The sequence below is a fragment of the Heptranchias perlo genome, chromosome 5 (genome assembly GCF_035084215.1).
Source record: "Heptranchias perlo isolate sHepPer1 chromosome 5, sHepPer1.hap1, whole genome shotgun sequence".
Lineage (NCBI taxonomy): Eukaryota > Metazoa > Chordata > Chondrichthyes > Hexanchiformes > Hexanchidae > Heptranchias > Heptranchias perlo.
This window is the reverse complement of record NC_090329.1, coordinates 113,002,930-113,027,916: the sequence shown is the minus strand read 5'-3', so window position 1 is coordinate 113,027,916 and position 24,987 is coordinate 113,002,930. Positions and strand designations below refer to the sequence as shown.

The following is a 24,987-nucleotide window of genomic DNA, read 5'->3' as shown; positions in this document are numbered from 1 at the left end:
TGACCAACCTGTCCTAATATCTCCTTACGTGGCTCTGTGTTAAGTTTTGTTTGATAATCGCTCCTGTGAAGTGCCTTGGAAAGTTTTACTATGTTAAAGGCACTATATAAATGTGGTTGTTGTGAAGCACTCCAAGACTTCTCTTTGTACATAATGAGCATTATGGAAATGTAAGTTTTTGTAATTAGTTTCTCCTTCAGCCTGATTTGAATTTCCTGCTATTACTACGATTTAAATTAATGCCAGTTGAAACGTCCTCTTAACTCTAGAGTCATGTTGCAGAACAATCTTTCAATTTGGTTCATCACATTCAGATTAAATGTAAATATTTGGATGTCAGGATTTCTCTGCGTTCCTATGTTTTTTACACATATGTACAATCAGGTGGATAAATGCACTACCACACATGGTACTGGGCCATACACACCATGATGGTCCCAATTCTGTGTTGAGTTATCTGATCTTAGAGAGGACATCAGTGGAAAGTCTTGCATTTATATAGGGCCTTTCACAACTTCAGGACGTCCCAAAGCGCTTTACAGCCAATTAAGTACTTTTGAAGTCACTGTTGTAATGTAGGAAACGCGACAGCCAATTTACACACAGCAAGATCCCACAAACAACAATGTGATAATGACCAGATAATCTATTTTAGTGATGTTGGTTGAGGGATAAATATTGGCCAGGACACCAGTGGTGAATTTCCCTGCTCTTCTTTGAAATAGTGGATCTTTTAAGTGCGCTTGAGAGGGCAGACGGGGACTCGGTTTAACGTCTCATCCGAGAGATGGTATCTCCGGCAGTGCTGCACTGGAGTGTCAGCCTAGATTTTGTGCTCAAGTCTCTGGAGTGGGACTTGAACCCACAACCTTCTGACTCAATGGTACTACTGAGCCACGTCTGATCTACGGGTCCTACAATTGGGCGTAGCCTGCGTGGGCCAGGGTCTCTGTCTCTGACCACTGTTAAATGACCCTGCTAAATTCGGGTGAGGACAGGATCAGTCTACGGCACGATGCATCACAAGATCAAATAGTTTGTCCGCACTGTCCAGTTCATACGTGCAGAATGGTCATTTGAGTGGAGTGCTGGAGGGGAAACATACCTAGCATGTACCAGCACCTGGAAGAGAAAAGGGGTGAAGAATGCAAAAAAAGAAGAGGGTAACAGGACAATTTCATGGGGCTACATAATTCTCTTGGCAGGAAGGGATGGGGGAGAGTTTAATTGCCCACTTTGGACGAAAAGTGTAGGAGCCGGTTTTGAGGGGAAAGTAGAGCTGGGAAAGGGAATGCAGAGAGTCAGGCTTTTATTGGAGGGCAGTGAGAGGACTTGAAGAGAGTAAAAAGAAACGGCAAGTTTTTATGCAAATGGTACGTTAGCCTTTATTGCAAGGGGGTTGGAGTATAAGAGTAAGGAGGTCTTGCTGCAATTATATAGGGCTCTGGTGAGACCACACCTGGAGTACCGTGTACAGTTCAGTCTCCTTACCTAAAGAAGGATATATTTTCCTTAGAGGGGCTGCAACAAAGGTTCACTAGATTGATTCCTGGGATGAGAGGGTTGTCCTGTGAGGAGAGATTGAGCAGAATGGGCCTATATTCTCTAGAGTTTAGAAGAATGAGAGGTGCTCTCATTGAAATGTACAAAATTCTTAGAGGGCTTGACAGGGTAGTTGCTGAGAGGCTGTTTCCCCTGACTGGAGAGTCTAGAACTAGAGGTCATAGTCTCAGGATAAGGGGCCGGCCATTTAGGACCGAGATGAGGAAAAATATCTTCACTCAGAGGGTTGTGAATCTTTGGAATTCTCTACCTCACAGGGCTGTGGATGCTCAGTCGTTGAGTATATACAAGACTGAGATCGATGGATATTTGGACACTAAGGGAATGAAGGGATAAGGGGATGGGGGACAGTGGAGTTGAGGTCAAAGATCAGCCTTGATCTGATTAAATGACGGAACAAGCTCGAGGGGCCGCATGGCCTACTCCTGCTGCTATTTCTTATGTTCTTCTGGACTCCACAATATTTTACCAGCATTTTCTGTTCTAATTTCATACCTGGTTTGCAGGTTTTCTGTGTTTTTAGTGTCTCCCATCTTCTTGTTCCTTGGGTTGCCTTTCACTGTCTGAGCTTTTTACATGTTCTTTGTTTCTCTAATACCTTTAACTTTTCCTTCCATTGTCTGATATAAATGTCGTCTCAGTCATCTATTCAAGGTCCTGTTTTGGTTTTAAACACTTTGCAACACTACTTCCCTTCAGTGTTAGTTTTTTTTTGGCTCCCTCTCTCCTTTGTTCAGATTCGATTAAAATGTTTGTTCATTTTTCAGTTCTGAAGAAGGGCCGAGCTCGGACATTAATTTAGTCTGTCCTCTCCACAGATTCTAATTGATCTATTGTTTGTTTCCAGCTTTATGTTTCAGATTTCCAACATTTATAATTTTTACTTATTATTTTATTTGTGTGTATGTATTTATTCATTTAAGGGTGCAAATTGCAAATGCAGTATTTTGGAATTTTTGATTTTTTTTTGTTGGTCTTCACGGAAAGGATTTGGGATTGAATTATGTTTAAGGGTTCTGCTTTGAAACAAAATGACTCCACTTTGCTTAAAAAGCCACAGGCTGATGCTATCTATTTGAAGGGTTTATTTGTTAATGGGCCAGACATTGAAGATGCGTATTAAAAACAGATGAGCTGGCTTATGGAATGCCATGGCTCACAGTCTTATATCAAACTGAGACAATAAGAGCCAATTGTCTGATCCCAGGCCCACAAAACCAGGATGGTCCCTATTCATTTTGAGAAAAAGCAGGAGATGGTTTTTTTTAAACACGCACACAGAGACGTGAAGGAGAAGTAGCCGGTTTTATTGACAGGCCTACTGGTGAATCACTGAATCGGTAAGAAATCAGTGGCATTCTCCCACTTATCAGCAACATGGAGAGAAAAAGGACAATGGGACACAGGGGCAGTCTGTCAGTCAGGTAAATGTTGGAGGAGGCCGAGCCTAACAAGGGGAAGCTCACTCATCTCAAGCTCCGAGCTGGACAGAATCAGAAGACTAACCAGGAAAAGTTAAGCAAGCCGACAAATAGGGATAGTGTGGTGCCTCTGAATTATTTTTCTTGTCCTCGAGGAGGATTCTGTAGTTAGTGGAATAAAGTTGAGACTTGATTATAACTGTTACTCCATTCGTTCACTTGCCGTGTGTAAAATAAAGCTTCTTAATGATTTGTATCTGCCCTTGTCTCACTAAACTGTTTCAGTTTGCTGTTAGAAAGATTGGAGAAACATACATGAAGGCATGTGTGAAAAACACAATCTCCAGTTCAGATCACGAGGGGGTACTACTGTTACACCCCCAGGGTACGCTATCATATAATTAGATAGTCAGCAGTACAAGCACGGCCTTGACAGTAAGACCTGGGATCGCTTACAGGAGTCACCACTGTACCCGAGGGAATAGCTAAGGCAGACTTGAAATTTGTAACACTTGAATGCCTGGATTCGACTCACATCTGATCCTTTAGGTTCTGATGCCTCATTAGAGATAGCCTTTGACTGCTCGTCTACCATTATTTTTATTTCCTGCTGTTAGTTTCACACAGTCATGATTGTTCACGTTGCAGCTGAAGCCAGAGCGACAAAGATGGGGGTGGGATGGGGGGGTGGCATATCAGTTGCTGCAGAGGTCTACTGGGGGGAAGAAAGTGTCTGATGGGAAAGGCATTCAAGTCAAGTGGGAAGAGGCACAAATCCCTGACAGTCAAGTGGAGAATAATGTGATCCCGGCAGGTCTTGTGGGGTAGGGAGGGGAACCTGATACTCTCCTATTTTTCAATAAACCTATTAACACTGATTTTACAATTTTCTTGAGACCAGTAATTGTAAACACAGTGTATTGATGAAGATTGAATTATTAATTGCAGGTTAAAGAACGCTGGAGGCCAATTACAGGCTGGGACGATCACGGATTTCTGGGAGCTTGATGGAAAGTATGACATTATTGTGAACTGTTCAGGTATTGGAGCCAGGGCACTTACTGGGGATAGGAAATTATATCCGATAAGGGGCCAAGTCCATAAAGTTCATGCTCCTTGGCTGAAACACTTTGTCCGTGTAGGCGATGGCACCTCTTATATCTACCCAGGAATCTCCAGTGTTACAGTGGGCGGAACAAGGCAGAAAGATGATTGGCGGATGGCAGTCGACCCATCTGACAGCAAGGCGATTTTCGAGGGGTCTTGTGCTTACGAACCGAGTCTCAAGCTCTCTCGTAAGCTATTTGAAAGGGTGGGTCTGAGGCCAGCGAGGGCAGTGTTGAGACTGGAAAAGGAGAAGCTGGAACGTGACGGGCGTCACATGTATTTGGTGCACAATTATGGTCACGCTGGGGCTGGAGTTTCTTTCCACTGGGGAACTGCGAAGGAAGCTGCACAATTGGTGAAGGAGTGCACAACAGAAATAAGACGTCGGGCCATCTACACCAAATCGAAACTGTAAAGAAAATATGCTAAATAAGCAGCACCTGCCTGTTGCGGTAACTTTGTTGTCAGAATAGACAACGTGTGCAGAGATAATTCTGCGAACACCTGTAATGGCTTTTATGGGCAATCCAGTTAATAAATGAGGAATTTAACAGATCACCGAATATACAATTGAAATCAAAATCATTTCCAAAAGTATTCTGAGGATGGCATTATGTAAATGTCTATGATAATTAGGTGGCTAATTAGGGTAATAAGGTGTAAATGTACTGATGAAAAGGCTCCACACTTCAGTATCTTTAATTTACTCAGTGATGAATGTTTCTTACTCTGTGATCAGAAATTACACATTTCTAATTCATATCTTCTACCTTAACACATCATTGTTTTAATCCCTTTGTATGAGATGAGGAGATGGAAATTCAATGAAGATGTTAAACATTTTCAATAAAATACTCAATTATTAACCAGTAAGGTGAAAATTATTAATAAATTACAAGTACAATTTTTTTGTCTCCGGCTGTAACATACGATCATATCCCCCTCTTGTTGTTAGCCTTAGGTAAAGTCCTTGTGGTATTTGGTATCAGTATGAACCACAGGGCTGGTAATACAATGTTGATGAGCATTGGGTGCAGACAGCAACAAGCGGCAAAAGACAATGCTTGACCATGAGACAAAAAACTTGTGTGCACAAAGAACCATTCATAAAGCAGCTGTGATAGATAACACATTTAGTTCAGTGCCAGAAACATCCAAGGTACAACAATTATCTGCAAATGTGCCCAATACCTTTGTCAAATAAAGCAGTGCTTCCAATGACCCCAGCCATATATCAAAAGACATGAATGCCACAGTGTTTCTCCACAATTATATTAACCTGCCTCGAACCAAAAGAATGTCAGGACACTTTCCAATTTTGGTTATTTCAACCTTGATTCACTCTTATGGTGTACGGTGCTGGTGTGTTCGATGTGATTGTCCCCAGTGCTTTCCCTCAGTGAAAATGTGGGGTGTGTTCTAACCATGTGCTCCTTCTAAGTGTTTTGCAAGTGGGAGGAGGAATGAGGCAGATGGCTCTGGGCGTCAGTGTCTGCCTCTATGGATGGAGATGTTCCACTGCCTCCTTCTTATGCTGAACCAGTAGACATCCCTGCAATTACAGGCACCTCATTGATGTGGTGGCTGCCTGGGCATATACGCTGCAACATACCTGTAATTAATTGAGCAGACAAGCTGGGTGAAATCCTATGATTCTATTATGTACTTGAAAGGGAAAAAATTGCAGGTCTATGAGGAAAGAGCAGGGGAGTGGGACTAATTGGATAGCTCTTTCAACGAGCCGGCACAGGCATGATGGGCCGAATGGCTTCCTTCTGTGCTGTATGATTCTATTATCTTAAAAGGATGTGACTACACCCTGCGAGCCCCAGTGTGATACGCGTTAGTTGCTACCATTCATTGACTGCTGGGCAATCCCTCCGAACGATCGTAGATTTGTGTGGGAACTGACTGCTGGGTGGCTGTGGGAGTGTTGAAGCCCGGCATTATCTATTTCTCCAACACAATGATTCCAGGGAAGGCAGACTGCTAGAGATTGGAGCCCAGCATCTCGAGAGTCCCAGTCATAGCATTCATTAAGGAAGCTAAGGCTGGGTTTAAGCCCTCAGTAAAGTGGGCTCCGCTGTGGGGACTTCTGGAGTGACCATGTACTCCATGGTGCTCTGCAGTTCGGTTTGGCAATCATTGCAACACTGCACAGAGATGGGTTTTGGACTTTTGCACAGATGCCCCTGAATCATACAGGCTGCTTCGCGCAGTCCCAAAATACTGCATGAATTGCTGATGCTGAGCTACCAACACACCCTGTAGAGATCTGAATCCCTGTGCTGGAGCACTTGAACTAATCCTCCAGCCAGCAGTCTGAAGCTCCTCCAATTCTCCCTGCAATTGCTCCCTCTCACTCATACTGTCCTTCACCAAGTGCTGCCTGAATAATCAAGTGAAGAAATAATGAGTGAAAAACAAAGGATGATAACTAGCCTTTGGCTTGGGGAGGCCTCCAACCCCACTTATCTTATTGTTTCCATACCCACAGCAAAGGAGCCAGGGGCCATTCATTTGGTAACCTGTTATGTGGCTCCTCTGGCAAGCAGATGTTGAAGAGAGGAGATTGAGAGAAGATGTGTGCCACCCAAGTGCCCAGGCCAGCAACCACCTTATGTGAGTTTATGAACATACAGCATGCAGATATCATTTATTAGCAGCGTGCTTAGTGTTTGTTAGCCCTAGTGTGAACTATTGGAGGGATTTGTAGACTGATCAACAGTCTGACAGGCTGACATAACGCTCCTTCCGTGGTCATAATCATCTTTACACCAGCCAATAGAGTGGGTAGTCCTATACGGTGGGAGGTTTTTATGGGCTCCCACATCCCATACGATGAAAGTGGCCATCCACAACCACCCGACATGAATATCCCACTGGATGTCAACCCAGGATTGAGAGCCAGGACCGTATGGAGCTGAGATCAAACCCTGTCCCTTCTGACACAGAGGCAGGAATGCTACCACTAATCCAAAGGCCCACGCATAGTGCCCTGGTAAAATATGGATATATGTGTACATATATGTAGTGTGTGGACAGTTGCCAGACTGCTGTGCATTCTCCCTTTGTGATGCTGTCCCAAACCTAAACTGAAGTTAATGTGCGTTGTTAGCTGACATTATAAAATTAAAGGTAAATCCCTTGGCAACTTCCCTCAGAACAGCAAATTTGTTCCTTGCCTGTTCCCAGGTTTGGTGCAAGGTGAGACAGCATTCAATCTTTCAGCCACTTCCATCCAGGTTGCCCTGGCCTTCAGTGAAGGGTGGGTTTCAGCTCCAAAAAGGATAGCCCTTCTTCATACAACCTCCTCCAGCACAACCTCCAAAGCTCATTCATTAAATGGAGTGCTTCAGCCATTTTTCCCTCCTTTCCAGGAGCAGGACAGCTTTGAGATCTGCTGGCACTGGATAAAGTGCCCCTTGACCCTGGGGTGCTCCCAACATGCCGTGTGCTGTGTGAGATCAGCTCTCTACACTACCGGTGTGTGCAACATCCAAAGAGCAGCGGTCTGGCTGCCGCTGTGACAGGACCACATTATCTGCCCCCCACCCCCTTTCTTCAAACCGGAGGGAAAACAGCGTGACGTTTTAAGCTTTTTATTTCGACTGTTTCTAAAAGCAGAATTTTCTTACAATTAACTTTTTTGTTTTAAATAACATCTCACCAGATTTAGTCCATGTTGGTGAGATGTCGCAGTTAGACTTTGCATTGCAGACGAACAAGTGAGCCTTTATGGACTTTGTTATTTAAAAAACACAGTGGTGCAGTATCAGTTTTCTGCCAGCTCGTACTTTGTAAATTTCACCCTACACAATACATCCAAATCCAGATACTTTGACAGGAGCTTCACCAAAAAGAAAGTTCAAGTGTACCTTTCCAGTAGTGGAGATGCTAAACCGACCAAATGACCAGGGGGCTAGAATTCCTCCCTGCGCTAATTTTGGTGCTCGGATTAATGTGTTTTCATCAAATTCCCATGTGTGCTTTTTTAACGAAAATAAACTAGTTAGTGACTTTGTTAAAATGGTGCATACAGGAATCTGCCATGAATGTGTTAAACACTGGGCTAAATATAGTGCACTAAGGAATTTCAGCCCTCCTGATTTTATTAGGATTGTGACTGCACTAAACACACATCAAATTCCCGTGTGTGCTATTTTAACGAAAATAAACACATTAATGATTTTGTTAAAATATTGCCATGAACTTGTCAACCACTGGGCTATAGTGCACTGAGGAACTTAGGCCCCCTGACTTTCTGTGGTTGCGCTAAGCAGTTACATAAAGATACTTCATAACTTAATTTTGTAGCTGTATTCAGGCGGGGGCAGTTGATCATAATCAGGAACAGACCTCCCAGGGGTAGTTTTTCCTTCCAACCTATTAATCAAGTTGTTGAACACTTTAATGTCTGGGGGACGGATAATGGGGTTAAAAACATTCAGAATTTAATGATACTGGGGATGTTTCGATGCCTCTTATTTTGATAAGAGGTTAATAAAGAAATTACCAATCACTTTTTTTTTGTAAACCTTAGCCTGCAAAAAATAAGAGTCCAAAAAATCAAACCAACCATTCCTCCATCAAAATAAACTAAATCGAGTAAAATATCCTTAGGCCTTACCTGCATTGCAGGAGGCTACTCCTCATTATTGTATTATCTGGAAATGACAGCACCACTGCAGAAGTGTGATGGATGGAGCACCACACACTTAATGAGAAAGGAAATGACCAAACTGGAAAACATAACCCAAAGGCATGATGTATTCTTAGTTTTAGTTCTAGTTATGCTGGCATTTATGTTCCACATGAGCTTCCTCCCACTCTATTTTATCTAACCCTATCAACATATCCTTCTATTCCTTTCTCCCTCGTGTGCTTATCATTTGTGGGGTGGGGGCTCTGCCGTATGCTCCAAATCATGTGTCACAAATAGCTATAGCCTGCGGTGCCCTTCACAACATCACTATTCAAGAAGGGCTGGATTCTGGCGAGAAAGCCCGGTGGATTCAGAACGGCAACGCGGTGAGCATCATGATCACCAACATTTAGAGGACTCCTCCGTGACTGCTGCAAGGGGTATCAGCACCTTTCATCACCAAATACTCACTATTACTATCTATTTGAGAGTGAAGTAAGAGAACCGAGTGCTGTTCTTTCCTTATCTGTTTACCCCCCTCCCCCGCCCGTCCCCCCAGCTGCTGAAGTGTGCAGGCTGAACTGTCTTTTTAAATTTTGCATTGCAGTTTTCATGCACTCCAGCAGCTTACTTCCATTTTACACGTGACTTATTCAGGCGGCTGCTCCAATTCCCCGTTGGAATCCATTTTCCTTCTGCTCATCCCTATCCAAATCTGGTGGTTAATGAACAGACTAATTAATATTAGTAAAGAAAAAGTACTGGAGAAATTAATGGGACTAAAAGCCGACAAATCCCCGGGACCCGATGGCCTACATCCTAGGGTTCTTAAGGTTGCAGAGATAGTGGATGCATTGGTTGTGATCTTCCAAAATTCCCTAGATTCTAGAACGGTCGCAGTAGATTAGAAGGTAGCAGACGCAGCACCGCAATTCAAGATAGGAGGGGGAGAGAAAACAGGGAACTACAGGCAAGTTAGCCTGACATCAATAGTCGGGAAAATGCTGGAATCCATTATTAAAGATCTCTGCTGATGGTGAATTGGGGGAGGCAGAGTAGGGAACAAGGAATAAACCTGTGTCAGAGCAACAGAGGGTTCATACAGGAAATATGACTGGATAAGATTGCTGAAGGGGGTGGGGGTGAGGGGGGAAATCATGTAGAGATTTGAAAGTGAGAAGAAGGATCTTGAAATTGATGCCCTTAGTCACAGGGAGCCAATGAAACTTGGTGAGAAGACGAGTGGATAGAAGCGTGGGACTTTGGGGAGGTGAGAACATGGACTGTCTGCCTGAAAACAGTATGAAACATAGAAACATAGAAAATAGGAGCAGGAGTAGGCCATTCGGCCCTTCGAGCCTGCTCCGCCATTCAATATGATCATGGCTGATCCTCTATCTCAATACCATATTCCCGCGCTCTCCCCATACCCCTTGATGCCTTATGTGTCTAGAAATCTATCTAGCTCCTTCTTAAATATATTCAGTGACTTGGCCTCCACAGCCTTCTGTGGTAGAGAATTCCACAGGTTCACCACCCTCTGAGTGAAGAAATTTCTCCTCATCTCAGCCCTAAGTGTCCTACCCCTTATTCTGAGACTGTGACCCCTCGTTCTAGACCTCCCAGCCAGGGGAAACATCCTCCCTGCATCCAGTCTATCTAGCCCTGTCAGAATTTTATACATTTCAATGAGATCCCCTCTCATTCTTCTAAATTCGAGTGAATACAGGCCAAGTCGACCCAATCTCTTCTCATACGACAGTCCTGCCATCCCAGGAATCAGTCCGGTGAACCTTCGCTGCACTCCCTCTATGGCAAGTACATGCTTTCTTAGGTAAGGAGACCAAAACTGCACACAATACTCCAGGTGTGGTCTCACCAAGGCCCTGTATAACTGCAGTAAAACATCCTTGCTCCTGTACTCAAATCCTCTTGCAATGAAGGCCTTCCTAACTGCTTGCTGCACCTGCATGTTTGCTTTCAATGACTGGTGTACAAGGACACCCAGGTCCCTTTGTACATCAACATTTCCCAATCTATCACCATTGAAATAATACTCTGCCTTTTTGTTTTTCCCTCCGAAGTGGATAACTTCACATTTATCCACATTATACTGCATCTGTCATGTATTTGCCCACTCACTCAACTTGTCTAAATCGCCTTGAAGCCTCTTTGCATCCTCCTCACAACTCACAATCTCACCTAGTTTTGTGTCATCAGCAAACTTGGAAATATTACATTTGGTTCCCTCATCCAAATCATTGATATATATTGTGAATAGCTGGGGCCCAAGCACTGATCCCTGCGGTACCCCACTCGTCACTGCCTGCCACCCCGAAAAAGACCCATTTATTCCTACTCTCTGTTTCCTGTCTGTTAACCAATTTTCAATCCATGCCAGTATATTACCCCCAATCCCATATGCTTTAATTTTTCACACTAACCTCTTATGTGGGACTTTATCAAAGGCCTTCTGAAAATCCAAATACACCACATCCACTGGTTCTCCTTTATCTATTCTACCAGTTACATCCTCAAAAAACTCCAGTAGGTTTGTCAAACACGATTTCCCTTTCACAAATCCATGTTAACTTTGTCTAATCCCGTTGATATTTTCTAAGTGTCCTGTTATCACATCCTTTAAAATAGACTCTAGCATTTTCCCTACTACTGATGTTAGGCTAACCAGTCTGTAGTTCCCTGTTTTCTCTCTCCCTCCTTTTTTAAATAGTGGAGTTACATTTGCCACCCTCTAATCTGCAGGAACTGTTCCATAATCTACAGAATTTTGGAAGATGACAGTTAATGCATCCACTATTTCCACGGCTACCTCTTTTAGTACTCTGGGATGCAGGTTATCAGGCCCTAGGAATTTATCAGCTTTCAGTCCCATTAATTTCTCCAGCACTATTTTTTTTACTAATATTAATTTCCTTTAATTCCTCCTTCTCATTAGACCCTTGGTTCCCTAGCATTTCTGGGAAGTTATTTGTGTCCTCTTCCTTGAAGACAGAACCAAAGTATTTGTTTGATTCCTCTGCCATTTCCTTGTTCCCCATTATAAATTCTCCCATTTCTGACTGTAAGGGACCTACATTTGTCTTCACTAATCTTTTTCTTTTTACATACTTGTAGAAGCGTTTACAGTCCGCTTTTATGTTCCTTGCAAATTTACTCTCATATTCTATTTTTCCCCTCTTAATCAATCTCTTCGTCCTTTTTTGCTGAATTCTAAATTTCTCTCAATCCTCAGGCTTGCTACTTTTTCTGGCAGCTTTATATGACTCCTCTTTGGATCTAATACTATCCTTAATTTCTTTTGTTAGCCATGGTTGGACCGCTTTTCCTTTTGTGTTTTTTTGCCAGAATGGAATGTATAACTGTTGCATTCATTCCTTAAATGTTAGCCATTGCTTATCCACTGTCATGCCTTTTAATGAAGCTCCCCAATCTATCATAGCCAACTCACTCCTCATACCTTCGTAGTTTCCTTTGTTTAGATTTAGGACCCTAGTTTCGGATTGGACTACTTCACTTTCCAACTTAATGAAGAATTCTATCATGTTATGGTCACTCTTCCCTAAAGGACCCCGCACAACAAGATTATTAATTAACCCCTTCTCATTGCACAATACCCAATCTAGGATAGCCTGTTCCCTGATTGGCTCCTCAATGTACTGGTCTAAAAAACCATCTCGTACACACTCCAGGAATTCATCCTCCACAGTAGGCTTTGACTAGAAGAAGTCTTCCCTTTGCAGTTCTATCATTGCTTTCCTGTGCGCTTTCCTATCTGTTCTACTCACACCAACACTCTCTGATTCCACAGGTTGGACACTGGCCAGGAAATCACAGACCTGCATTGCCTGACTTTCCATCAGTTTAAATGAATGGATAGAAAATCAGGTCCTGCAGGCCAGCGATGTCTCAACCAGCTCTCCCTGCAAGTGTTGCTCCACACCGGGAGCGCCCAGCCGCAGAATCAGCCCGACAAATCACAACACTACAGTCGCTACTCCCAGTACTCCTCAAATTCAACAGGGAGGACGTGGCAACCAGTAACCAGTGGTGTTCCACAGGGGTCGGTGCTGGGTCCCCAACTCTTTACAATCTATATTAACGATTTGGAGGAGGGGACCGAGTGCAACATATCAAAATTTGCAGATGATACAAAGATGGGAGGGAAAGTAGAGAGTGAGGAGGACATAAAAAACCTGCAAGGGGATATAGACAGGCTGGGTGAGTGGGCGGAGATTTGGCAGATGCAATATAATATTGGAAAATGTGAGGTTATGCACTTTGGCAGGAAAAATCAGAGAGCAAGTTATTTTCTTAATGGCGAGAGACTGGAAAGTACTGCAGTACAAAGGGATCTGGGGGTCCTAGTGCAAGAAAATCAAAAAGTTAGTATGCAGGTGCAGCAGGTGATCAAGAAAGCCAACGGAATGTTGGCTTTTATTGCTAGGGGGATAGAATATAAAAACAAGGAGGTATTGCTGCAGTTATATAAGGTATTGGTGAGACCGCACCTGGAATACTGCATACAGTTTTGGTCTCCATACTTAAGAAAAGACATACTTGCTCTCGAGGCAGTACAAAGAAGGTTCACTCGGTTAATCCCGGGGATGAGGGGGCGGACATATGAGGAGAGGTTGAGTAGATTGGGACTCTACTCATTGGAGTTCAGAAGAATGAGAGGCGATCTTATTGAAACATATAAGATTGTGAAGGGTCTTGATCGGGTGGATGCAGTAAGGATGTTCCCAAAGATGGGTGAAACTAGAACTAGGGGGCATAATCTTAGAATAAGGGGCTGCTCTTTCAAAACTGAGATGAGGAGAAACTTCTTCACTCAGAGGGTGGTAGGTCTGTGGAATTTGCTGCCCCAGGAAGCTGTGGAAGCTACATCATTAGATAAATTTAAAACAGAAATAGACAGTTTCCTAGAAGTAAAGGGAATTAGGGGTTATGGGGAGCGGGCAGGAAATTGGACATGAAGCTGAGTTCGGATCGGTCAATGCCCTGTGGGTGGCGGAGAGGGCCCAGGGGCTATGTGGCCGGGTCCTGCTCCGACTTCTTGTGTTCTTTAGATTTGTGGTTGGGATCAGATCAGCCATGATCTTATTGAATGGCGGAGCAGGCTCGAGGGGCCGATTGGCCTACTCCTGCTCCAATTTCTTATGTTCTTATGTTCTAGATGATCAGCAAATGTAATCAATTTGAATGAAACCACTTGCAAGAGATGCTGACATGCAGACAAACAGGATTTTACTGCCTTCACTCCCCCTTCACTGTAGGCAGCTGGGGAATAAAATTTAGCAAAGTCTATTCGCATGAAGAACACAAATTATTTATTGCTTAAATCTAATCTATATTGCATCTGAGCTACTTCCTTCACTGAAAGGCCATTGATATTTCTGGGATCCAAGAATGAAAGACAGCTCAGTCAGTAATGGCTTTCCAACACCATGTTTGTTGTGTATGGGTTAGTGCTTTGTTCTGTGTAACACCATGAACTCTCATATTTTTCAGTTGATACTTCTTCCTATTTAAAACAATGGGGCGGCAAATGGGGATGAGAATGTCATCCTTCCTGAAACGAGGTGCACTATTTCTGCCCCCCCGCCCCGTTGTTTTGTCAATTATGGGACATATTAGGATTTGTGTCATAAAGTTACATAGGCCCCGATATTTACGGGGAGGCGGGGAGGGATCAGGGGCACCTGTCAGCAGCCGGGAAACCCGGAAATACCGGGAAGGCTGCCGAATTTAAAGGCAAGACCTCGTTCAAATTTTTTATTGTTTCCCACCCGGCAGCCGGCCAGATTGACAGGCTGACCAGCTGCCAGGGGGGGAAGCCTCCGATAGCAGGCCGCAGCCGGGAACCACTGGGGACTGTCCCCAGCAATCGAGAAGGGAATGGGGAGGGATTGATCACGGGGGAGAGATTGTGGGGGGAGAGATCACGGGGGAGAGATCCCGGGGCGAGGGAGACCACGGTGGGAGAGATTGTCGGGGAATAGATCGCGGGGGAGAGATCATGGGGGAGAGATCGCTGGGAGAGATCACTGGGGGAAAGAGATCACGGGGGGAGAGAGATCGTGGGGGAGAGATCACGGGAGAGATCATTGGGGGAAAGAGATCGCGGGGAGGGAGATTGTGGAGGGAGAGAGATCATGGGGAGAGAGATTGCGGGTGGGGGGTCAGACAATTGTAGGGGGTGGGTGTGTCGGCTGATTATGGGGAGGACAGAGATCACGGCAGGAGGTTTGCTTGAGGGGCCGGGGTGGGGAAGCACTCCTGCTCCTCCTGGCCCACAACCAGTGCTGGAAAAGCACTTAACTGCAGTTCCCACCTCCCTCCAGCTGCCGGGTTTCCTGAGCCCCAGGAAATCCGGCCCACAGCTGTTAAATTCAGATGGCTGCTTGGGCCTTGCTGTATGTGCCTGGGCCTTGCTGTATGTGCCTGGGCCTTGCTGTATATACCAGGGCCATGTTGTCCTCTTTGCTCCTCCTCTGGTAGCAGCTGGTGTAAGATCGCTTGCACAACCATGGACTTTCAGACTGTTCATAGGGAACAGCAACAGCCCTTGATGATGGAGTACCTTGAAGAGTCATCGCAGAATTCTCCCTATCTTCCAATGGGACAGTGGAAGAAATGTGAGCAGGCCATCACGATATCATGGAACGGCTGATGGCATGAGCTTCGATGCCCTGCCCTGTGCCTGTGGTCTCCAATGTACACTATTGGTGGTGGGCATCTCCTTATGATCTAAGGACAGAGCAATCTACATCCATCAGGTGAGCACAAGCCTGACCCCGCAAAGCCTCTTGACCATCTATAGGGCTTGTCGGGAGCGTGGTGGAATACTTATCGCTCGTCTGCATGTGTGCAGCTGCAACAACATTGAAGGTGCTCGACACTATCCAGGACACAACAGTTTACCTGCCACTGGACTCAATATCCACCCCCTCCACCACCAGCGCAGTGTGGCTGCAGTGTGTACCATCGACAGGATGCACTGCAGGAACTCACCAAGGTTACTTTGGGAGCAGCTCCCTTTCCTGCAACCTTTACCATTGGGAAGGACAAGAGCAGCAATGTCATGGGAACAGCATCACCTCCACGTTCCCCTTCAAGTCACACACTATTCTGACTTGTATATATATATATACCCATTCCTTCATCATCGCTGAGTCAATTTCCTGGAATTCCCTACTTAACACCATTGTGGGAGCACCTTCACCACACGGACTGCAGTAGTTCAAGGAGAAGGCCCATCACCACCTTCTCAAGGCAACCAGGGATGGACAGTAAATGTGGCCTTGCCAGCATCACCTACATCCCAAGAACAAGTATGTAAAAAAAGGCACCAGTTTTCATGCACAAGACTCAGTTTGTCAAGTCAAGAAGAGAAGGAAAAATCCAACTCTCATAAATATGTCAAGGTGGACTTCTTCGATGAATAACTATGAATATAGCGGCCATAAATATAAGATAGTCACTAATAAATCCAATAGGGAATTCAAGAGAACCCTCTCCACCTCGAGTGGTGAGAATGTGGAACTCGCTACCACAAGGAGTAGTTGAGGCGACTGTCATAGATGCATTTAAGGGGAAGCTAGATAAACACATGAGGGAGAAAGGAATAGAAGGATATGTTGATAGGGTGAGATGAAGAAGGGTGGGAGGAGGCACATGTGGAGCATCAACACCGGTATGGACCTGTTGGGCTGAATGGCCTGTTGCTGTGCTGTACATTCTTTGTAATTCTTTGTAATTTGTAACAGCTTGCAAGCCTGTGCCTGTGCCTGTTTTAATCAGGAGCTGCACAGCAGAAGAGCATGGGGAGTTTGTTGTGGGAGCACTTTGCATCAATTCAAATAATTTTGTAGTGTGTAATGAGGCCAGCATACGCTCAGTGTGCGGCTTCAAAAATTTGATATTTTTCTCCTGTGGAATCATGAGTTCATTGCCAAGTGTGCTGTGTCCTAGCTTTCTAATTCCATAGGTCTCATGCACTGCTGGTGAAGGACCACTTGCTGAGTGCTACATCGGGGAACGAGCCCAATCACCTCTGGATCACTAAGTACTAAATCTAACAAGTTGTCCTCTTTAGTACTCTCCCTAATGTATTGAATAAGGAAACAACCATTTACAGTGTCAACTAGTCACTCAGTCTTGCCTCACTCTGCACTTGGCTGCCTCACATCAGACCATTTAATGGATGGGCAGTTAAAATCCCCCATGATAACAGCGTCACATTGCTCCGCTACTCTTCTAATCTGTCCAAAAAACTTCCTATCTTGTACCACCTGTTACCTTGGGGGCCAAGAATCAGACTTGGACCAATTCCATTCTCCAGCTCAACCTTAACTACCCCCTGCCCCGCCACTTATGAGGAGCTCCTGATATTTACTCTCTGCCTAGATACACACTCGTGAGTTGCCCAATGATCAACTAATCGGCATCCTCCTTGGTGGGATCTTCTTTGGGGTTGAGGTGGCTCCCAGATGGCGTGCCCAGTGATGCAAGTTTAGAACATAGTTCATCCTCTGTGGCAGACCTGATACTCTGATACTAGAGCCAGGTGAGCCTGCGGTACCCCAGGGGACTGTTTATGATTGACTACCAAGTCTGGATCAGTAACGGAACCATTATAATGGGAGGGGTGGACCTATCACTGGGAGCAAGGATTCTTCCCACTTGGTACTAGATAACTCTGCTGTGGTGGATGGGATCGTCCTGGTTGGACAAGCAGTTGGAAACCTACCAATGCTCTAGTTGATTAAACTCCTGCAGTACCTCTGCGCACACTGGGGGTCCTTAAGACCTGGCTCTGTCAACCTCCATCTAAACTCTCTGGACTTAGGTCAGTGGGTTGTATTTCTATGGGGAAAGAATATGCGCTCCATATAGGGCTAACAGAAATTCCACCTTTGTATAGTTCTCAATAACTTCTTTTGGAGACTCATAAATCTGATGACTGGTTTCAAACACATGAGACACCAACTGACCAAAAATAAAGAGAAATAAATCTAAAATTGGTGATGACTTTCATTTGAGAAACACTTTTGTTAATGTGATCCCACTTTTGCATATGTGCACAAACAGAAGTGAGGCTCACAGTCAACAACCAACAGTGAAATTGACTTGCAGAATAAACCAATAATGTACATGTTGTATTTGTGGATTAATTTTATTGCACAATCTGTTTTCATTGGGATAAGTCACGTTTAATTGCAGTTGGCTCTATGTCAAGTTAGCTTATCTCATGCATAGTCAATTAAGTCTTTGCTGGGAGCCTGAATGCAAAATCAAATATGACTGAATGAGTAAGGAGTAAACATCAGGGAGTAACTGTCCTCAATTTTCTTGTAGCCCAGCAAACAAACATGCTAAGTTGATCACTAATGTGCTTGACTTGCATCTCAAAAGCAGCCACAGTTTTGATGCTCATTATACTGCTCAGTTTTAAAGCAGGGAGATGCTGTTATAGTGAAAATTTGTTTGTCACAACAGAATTTAATTATGTTAGGTTCAAACGGATTGAGCATTTGGCCACAACACTCTCCTTCTCCCCTTTGTCCAGACGCTGGACAAAAGCAAGAAAAAGAAAGATCGCCAAGAGACTAAGAAAGATTACGAAGAGAAAGACCAGGGATGTCAGAGAAAGATCTGAGAAACATCACAGGCAGGTGGACAGAAGTTAAGTTTCAACAGACAACATTTATTTTAAAATAATAAGAATAAAAATTTAACAAAGTCGATGGAGGGGGTGGGGGTGGGGAGGGAGGGAAGCTGTGATGGCGAACTTTGACTTGTTGCCTGGTCCCCTCCAATCTAAGGGATTCCCTGTCAACCTTTTGTTGCATTGAGAGGAAAACTGAGGCAGGAGGATTGTGTACCTCCCCCTCCCACCTCACTTCCATAGTTGCCATTACCCTACGCCTCTTGTAGGGGCAGCTCTATGTCTGCCTCGCTGGGAAAATCCTCAGAATTGTAAACGTAAAAGGGCAAAGATCCCACGTAACAGGTCTTTGCTCTCTTTTCCTCTGGCTTGGGCCTGGGAACCGAGCTTTTGCCAGGTGCTTCAGGGGAGAATATCAGGGCATTACTGTTTGAACATTAGTGGAAGTAGCAATAAATGATGCATTATGTTTGTGTGTTTTGTACAGCTGAACTACAATGAACCTTTTTTAAAAAGCACAAGAGATTAATTTAGTGCAGAGTCAGAGATGAAATTATTTACACATCGAAGCCCAGGTTTCCACTTATATGTTTATGAGTGACCAGTTCCACTGCTCCTTAGAGGCTACAAAGTTAAGGATTAGTCCTCAGATGTTCACTATAAACAACAACTTGCATTTATATAGCACCTTTAACCTAAAAAAGTCTCAAGGTGCTTCACAGAGGCATAAATATTAGTAGGGGTGTCCAAAAGCTTGGTCTTGGTTGACAAGGTGGGTGTTAAGGATGATCTTAAAGATGAAGAGGGAGGTGGAGAGGTAAAGGAGTTTAGGGAGGGAATTCCAGAAGCTGGGGCCTAGTCACCATTGTTGGGGTGAAAGGAGATGGGGAGATGCACAATAAGTCAGTGTCAGAGGATGGAGAGTTCGGGTAGAGGGATGTAGCGATGGAGGAGGTTACAGTGACAGAGAGCGGTGAGGCAGTGAAGAGATTCAAATACAAGTACGAGACTTTTAAATTGGAGGCACTGGGGGACTGGGAGCTAATGTAGATCAGTGAGGACAGGGATGATGGGTAAGCCTCATTAGCCTTTATTTATTCTTTATGAGTTAGGCATAGACAAGATCTGTTATACTAGACTTAGTCTCTGGTGAGTGTGCAGTTTACTAGTGTGACACTGAGGTAATTGTCAAGATTGACCCTGGGAAGAATGGCCACTCTAAATGCTGAAATGGTATGTGGACCATCTTTGATGGTTACAAAGTGCCATTGGCAGAGGCCTGGCAGCTGACCGCCTGCCTGCCCCTCTGAACCAAGTGTCTGAATGTGACATTGTGGGGCCAGAAAGAGAAGGTGGGGAGAAACAATAAAATAACTTACAGAAAACGTTTAGTTCTCTAGAATCCTAGACCTTTCACTTGGTATGAAGGGCCAGTTATGCCCAAGCCATTGAATTCCCTCAGCAATGCAATACTGAATACAAAAGTACTCAGTACTACTGCTGAACCTTTAATGGTAAAGATTTCCAAGTACACACCAGCAGTGAGGTATCTCGCCTGTGCCAATGGGCATCGCCAACCTTGCCCATGATGTTCCATCCACTAAAATCAATGGATGGAAATTCAGAGGCATGTGCCCACGATTTTCCAAAAGTGCCTTAGTGAGAGGGAGTTACCTCGCCACAGATGTGCACTCAGAAAAATGTACCCCTCCCCCTCTGCAAGATGTGTAGGTTTAACGTGTTTCCCTTCTGTCCCCTTCTGAAGATGCTGACTGATGGTGTTATCTGGTTCCATGGATGCCAGCCATCCTCCAGTACCTTGCTTAAAGTGCCACTCCCCTCGTTTAAGACTGGACGTTGAGTATTATAGTCTGTTCCTCTGTGGAGGAGCATGGCAGCCGAGCCCGATCTCACCCTATGTCCACATGTGCACACTTACCAGTAGGCGTCAGTGGAGTGATGAGACGCAGGAATTTTGGCTGACTTTCTTCCCCTCCCTACCTTAGAGGTACTGAGGCCAACTGAGATCAGCCAATTCAGCACAGACCAGGCTGGGACCCCTATGACTTGTACACCTTACGTAACAGTGCACTTCCAACTGAGTCATTGGGGAAACAACATCTGTGTTATTGGACCACTCAAGCCAGATTTTTTTTTACCGCACTATAAAGGAAACTTATTGACCGCGAAATTCCCTGGATCTAGTCCCAATCCAGCACTGTAACTTTGCCGAAGGTTCGGTGTAAACGTCTGTGAGTAAACGAGGTTTCCACCTCACTTCCGACAAAGTTACAGCGGCGGAGATAAGCAGCTCCGAGGAAGTTCCTGGCCAGTTGATTCTTTTTCTTTATTAAACAGTGTGTTATTATAACTATGCCATTCTGTGCTGGGAGTAAGAGATGTAAGACATGAGACAAAGCCACATTACAGTGTGTGTATTGTCGAGCAATTTTCGACACGACATAATTCTGTGGATGAAAGAATGTTGTTGTCCATTGTCATTTGGATCAAAAGATTCCCTTCCTACTGTATAATTAATGAGACTTGGCTCCCACTCCATGGTTACTGATGACAATTATTAGAAGCTGCTGTTAGTCGTTGGTGGTGGGGGGAGGGGGGTTAGAGGAGAAGAGAGGGGGCAGTAATTGCAGTATTTATGTGAAGCTGAAGGGAAGCCAATCAATTGCAGGAGAAATTCCAGCAATTTTCAATTCCCTGTGGGAATTGTGCAAATTTGCAGCAATTATTCACACGGCTCTCAGTTTTATTTAACTGGATGTTGTTTGGTGTGATTGTGTGTGTTTGTTGGTTCAGCAATAGAATTACAGGTTTATGAGATAACAGCCCTTTCTTAAACAAATCCAAAACTATCCGCAGTGAAACCTGCTCGGTATATAATCAAATGTTGTACAGTGCAGTTCTGATGGAAGTAAATTACTAATGTTCTCACACAGTCAGTAACAGTATAATCAGAGCTTTAGAGCCAAATCTGGTCAGAAGCCTATCTTTGCTGAAATGTATAATTGTCCTTAACGGTTTCTCTCAGAGTAGCACTTCCCTCAGTTGGGACTTCAAAAGGTAAAGCAATTTCTTTTTCAAGGTATAAAATGAGGCTTTAAGAGTTTTATTATTTCCCAGCCATATTAAAAATCATGGACATTACAAATGGAGGAAAAATAAGTAATAATAAGTTTGTGCTTGGCCTAGCCATCACTGATCCAGCCATCCCTGTTATTCAGGGATGCACTTCCACTGCAGTTATTGGTCTGAGGCAAGTAGCTGCAGTTGGGAGTTCCAGCCAGGCAGAACCCTGTTTACAATGTTCAGCTCCTGTCTGGCTGGAACTTTAAAGGGGTGATTCCACAGATCGAGGGCTCCCAGCGGAAAGCTGCGCTGTCAGGGCATAGTGGTTGGAGAATCAGATTTATGGTGTTGTGACCTTATTTCTGACCATGCTCCATGCGGGAATGGCTCCTGTAAGGAGTGTGTGATTGTAGACCAAGCTTTTGGTCACCTGTCCTAATATCTCCTTATGTGGCTTGATGTCAAATTCGGTTTGATAACGCTCCTGTGAAGCGCTTTGGGACATTTTACTACGTTGGCGCACTGTGGCTGCAGTGTGTACCATCCACAGGATGCACTGCAGCAACTCGTCAAGGCTTCTTCGACAGCACCTCCCAAACCCGCGATCTCTACCACCTAGAAGGACAATATATCGCCGTTCCTTCACCGTCGCTGGGTCAAAATCCTGGAACTCCCTTCCTAACAGCGCTGTGGGAGAACCTTCACCACACGGACTGCAGCGGTTCAAGAAGGCAGCTCACCACCACCTTCTCAAGGGCAATTAGGGATGGGCATTAAATGCCGACCTCGCCAGCGACGCCCACATCCCATGAACAAATTAAAAAAAGGCACTATATAAATACAAGTCGTTGTTGTTGTTTAGGAGAGAGTTCTGTCCATGCCAGGCTGTCTCCCGAAAATTAAAAAATACTAACATTTAGAGAGTGGGGAGGAGACAATCCCTGATCTCAAAATTTAAACTGAGGTCAGGTGAGTTTATTAAGAGTCCAAAGGGTCCAACAGAGCACTTTGAAAACCAGGTCTGACGCCGCACTGGATTTACACACCACGTGGTGTCAATCTGAAGTGGAGTGATGTGTGGTATCCAGGGAGCCTCACAACCTTTGCACACGCCCTGACTCCGATATCAGCAATATTCGTTTCTCCTGTTTTGTGATAATGTAACTTTAAACATTGGAGTTGGAAGAACAGAGGAGGTCTATGGCTGCCAGCATTTCCAAAGAACAGGTAATGAGCTTCCTTGGTCTACATTGTGGAACGTGTACATTTCAGGCAACCCTAGAAAGACAAGGGGCTCCACTTCCCCAAAGGGAGCCAGAGGAAATATTAGGCGGAGGAAATCACTCCATGCAGCTCTCATCCTCGTGCAAGTGAGCTGCTCACGAGCGGCATCAGTCGGGAATATATCCGCCTTGGGAACTTTCAGCCGTGGAATCGGATGTGACACAGGCAGAGCTTAAAAAAAGAGAAGGCAAAGGAAGAAAAACATATATTCAAATAGCACAAGAGAAATGAAAGAAAACATGCCGATCAACGTTAAGAGGAAGCTAGATATGTACATGAAAGAGAAAGGAATAGAAGGTTATACTGACAGGGTTAGATGAAATAGGGTGGGAGGAGGCTCGAGTGGAGCATAAACACTGGCATGGACCTGTAGGGCCGAATGGCCTATTTCTGTGCTATAAATTCTATGTAACTGCTATTTATAAAAGAAAGCAAAACAAAATAAATAGTGCATCTTAAAGGATTAGTTCTTCCTTCTCTTGGGGAGGTTATGTTTCTATTATATGAATCTTCAGAAGATTTATTACCTGCTTCCTACAATTTATGAACTATAATCACTTGTTTCAGTATACACAGAGTAATTGAAATGAGCATTACAACTAGTGGGAGGAAAATAGAAAGGCAGATTGTCAATAGTGGTAAGAAGCATGGGAATTGAAACTGGGCAGAAATATCATGGGAGATCAGGAATTGGCAGATGTTTATTCAATTAATTCTTCAAAGTTAGATTTCAAAGGCAGTCAAACTGTCTCGTGAATCAGGTCAGTATGGCACCTGTTCATGAAGAAAATTAAAGCAATTTTAATGGATGGAAAAAGTGCGGGCTGCATACGTGTGATTTTTCCCAATGTGTGTTCCAGGAGGGAAATCTCTACAGGGCACCAGCAACAGTTGGGATACAACCCACAGTTCTCAAGAAAATGAGTGAAGAAATAGACAAGGCCCTGGTTAATAGTTTTACAATTCTCTAAATAGAGGGATTGTGCCTGAGGAGGGTATTAAATGTAACCTTGCTGTTCAAATAAAGCAGTAAAATATGAATCAGGGAATTATAGTCCTTCCTAGAGATTGATTGTAGAGATCTTCATTTTATGGGACGCTGTCAATATTCTTCTAAAAGGCATAGAGGTCACAGGGGTAGTCAGCCTGGTTTTATAAGTACTGCAGTAAGTCATGTTTCGCAAGTCGACTGGAAATTAGCAGACCAGCACTATCCATGCGCTAGTGAGTCTCGGAGAAGTAGGATTAGACAGGTTAACGCGTGGATGGAGAAATGGTGCAGAAGGGAGGGCTTCAGATTTTTGGGGCATTGGGACTATTTCAGGGACAAGAGGGATCTGTTCAAGATGGACGGGTTGCACCTCAGAGCTGGGACCAGTGTCCTGGCCAGAAAATTAACTAGTGCTATGGGTGAGAGTTTAAACTAATTTGGCAGGGGGATAGGCACCAGGATAAAACATTTGAGAGGAGAAACAAGGTGCACAGAGGACTGGGAGAGACAAATAGCACTAGAGTAAAGAATACTTCTGAAATAGGAGGGATTAAATAGGGGACAAATGCGAGGCAGTCTAAAATGGATTTGGAGTGTGTGCATAAATGCACGTAGCATGGTAAATAAGGTTGGTGAGCTGCAGGCACAAGTCGCCACATAAGACTATGAAAGAGCGGCAATAACAGAGACCTGGCTCAAAGAAGGGGAGGATTGGAACTTAATGGGCCGGCTTTTGCTGTAAAAATAACGGTGAGCCTAATTTATTATTTCAGTGCATCCGGTACAGCAATTTCCGGCGACTGCACGTGCGCAGTTAAACGCGGAAATCTGGAAGTTGCTGTACCAGATGCCCTGCTCCTCCATAACCTTCTGTGTGAGAACTGCACCTTGCCGGCTGACTCACCGTTGAAATGAATGCACAGCACCAAATTCTTCCACTGCCCTGATGAAAACGAAGTAATCTCGCTGGAAAGAGGTACGTCAAGTTTTTTAAGTCTAAGCAACCTTTTAACGGTAAGTCTTAATGACTGCCAAACAACCTCTCTGGCACTGAAAATTAACTTTAATAAGGGTGGAGTCTCACTCCTTCACATTTCAATTGTCGTTGGACATTTTTTAAAAATTTAAAAATTTTATTTTTTTACTTTTTCTTTCTGTCTCTTTTATCTCTGAGTTTTAATCCAATATTTCATTTTCTGTA

The 24,987-nt window shown here is 44.2% G+C and overlaps 1 protein-coding gene across 8 annotated transcripts in view; it reads left to right on the top strand.

Moving 5' to 3' along the window:
* Nucleotides 1-4,963, top strand: part of ddo (D-aspartate oxidase) — a 65,009-nt gene extending 60,046 nt beyond the window's left edge. For all 8 annotated transcript variants that reach the window (XM_067985040.1, XM_067985035.1, XM_067985039.1 and 5 more), the window contains one exon: nucleotides 3,933-4,963. In XM_067985040.1, the coding sequence (XP_067841141.1) occupies nucleotides 3,933-4,506 (574 nt within the window). In that variant the 3' untranslated portion in view covers nucleotides 4,507-4,963. The remainder of the gene's footprint in view (nucleotides 1-3,932) is intronic.
* Nucleotides 4,964-24,987: the final 20,024 nt, after the last annotated feature.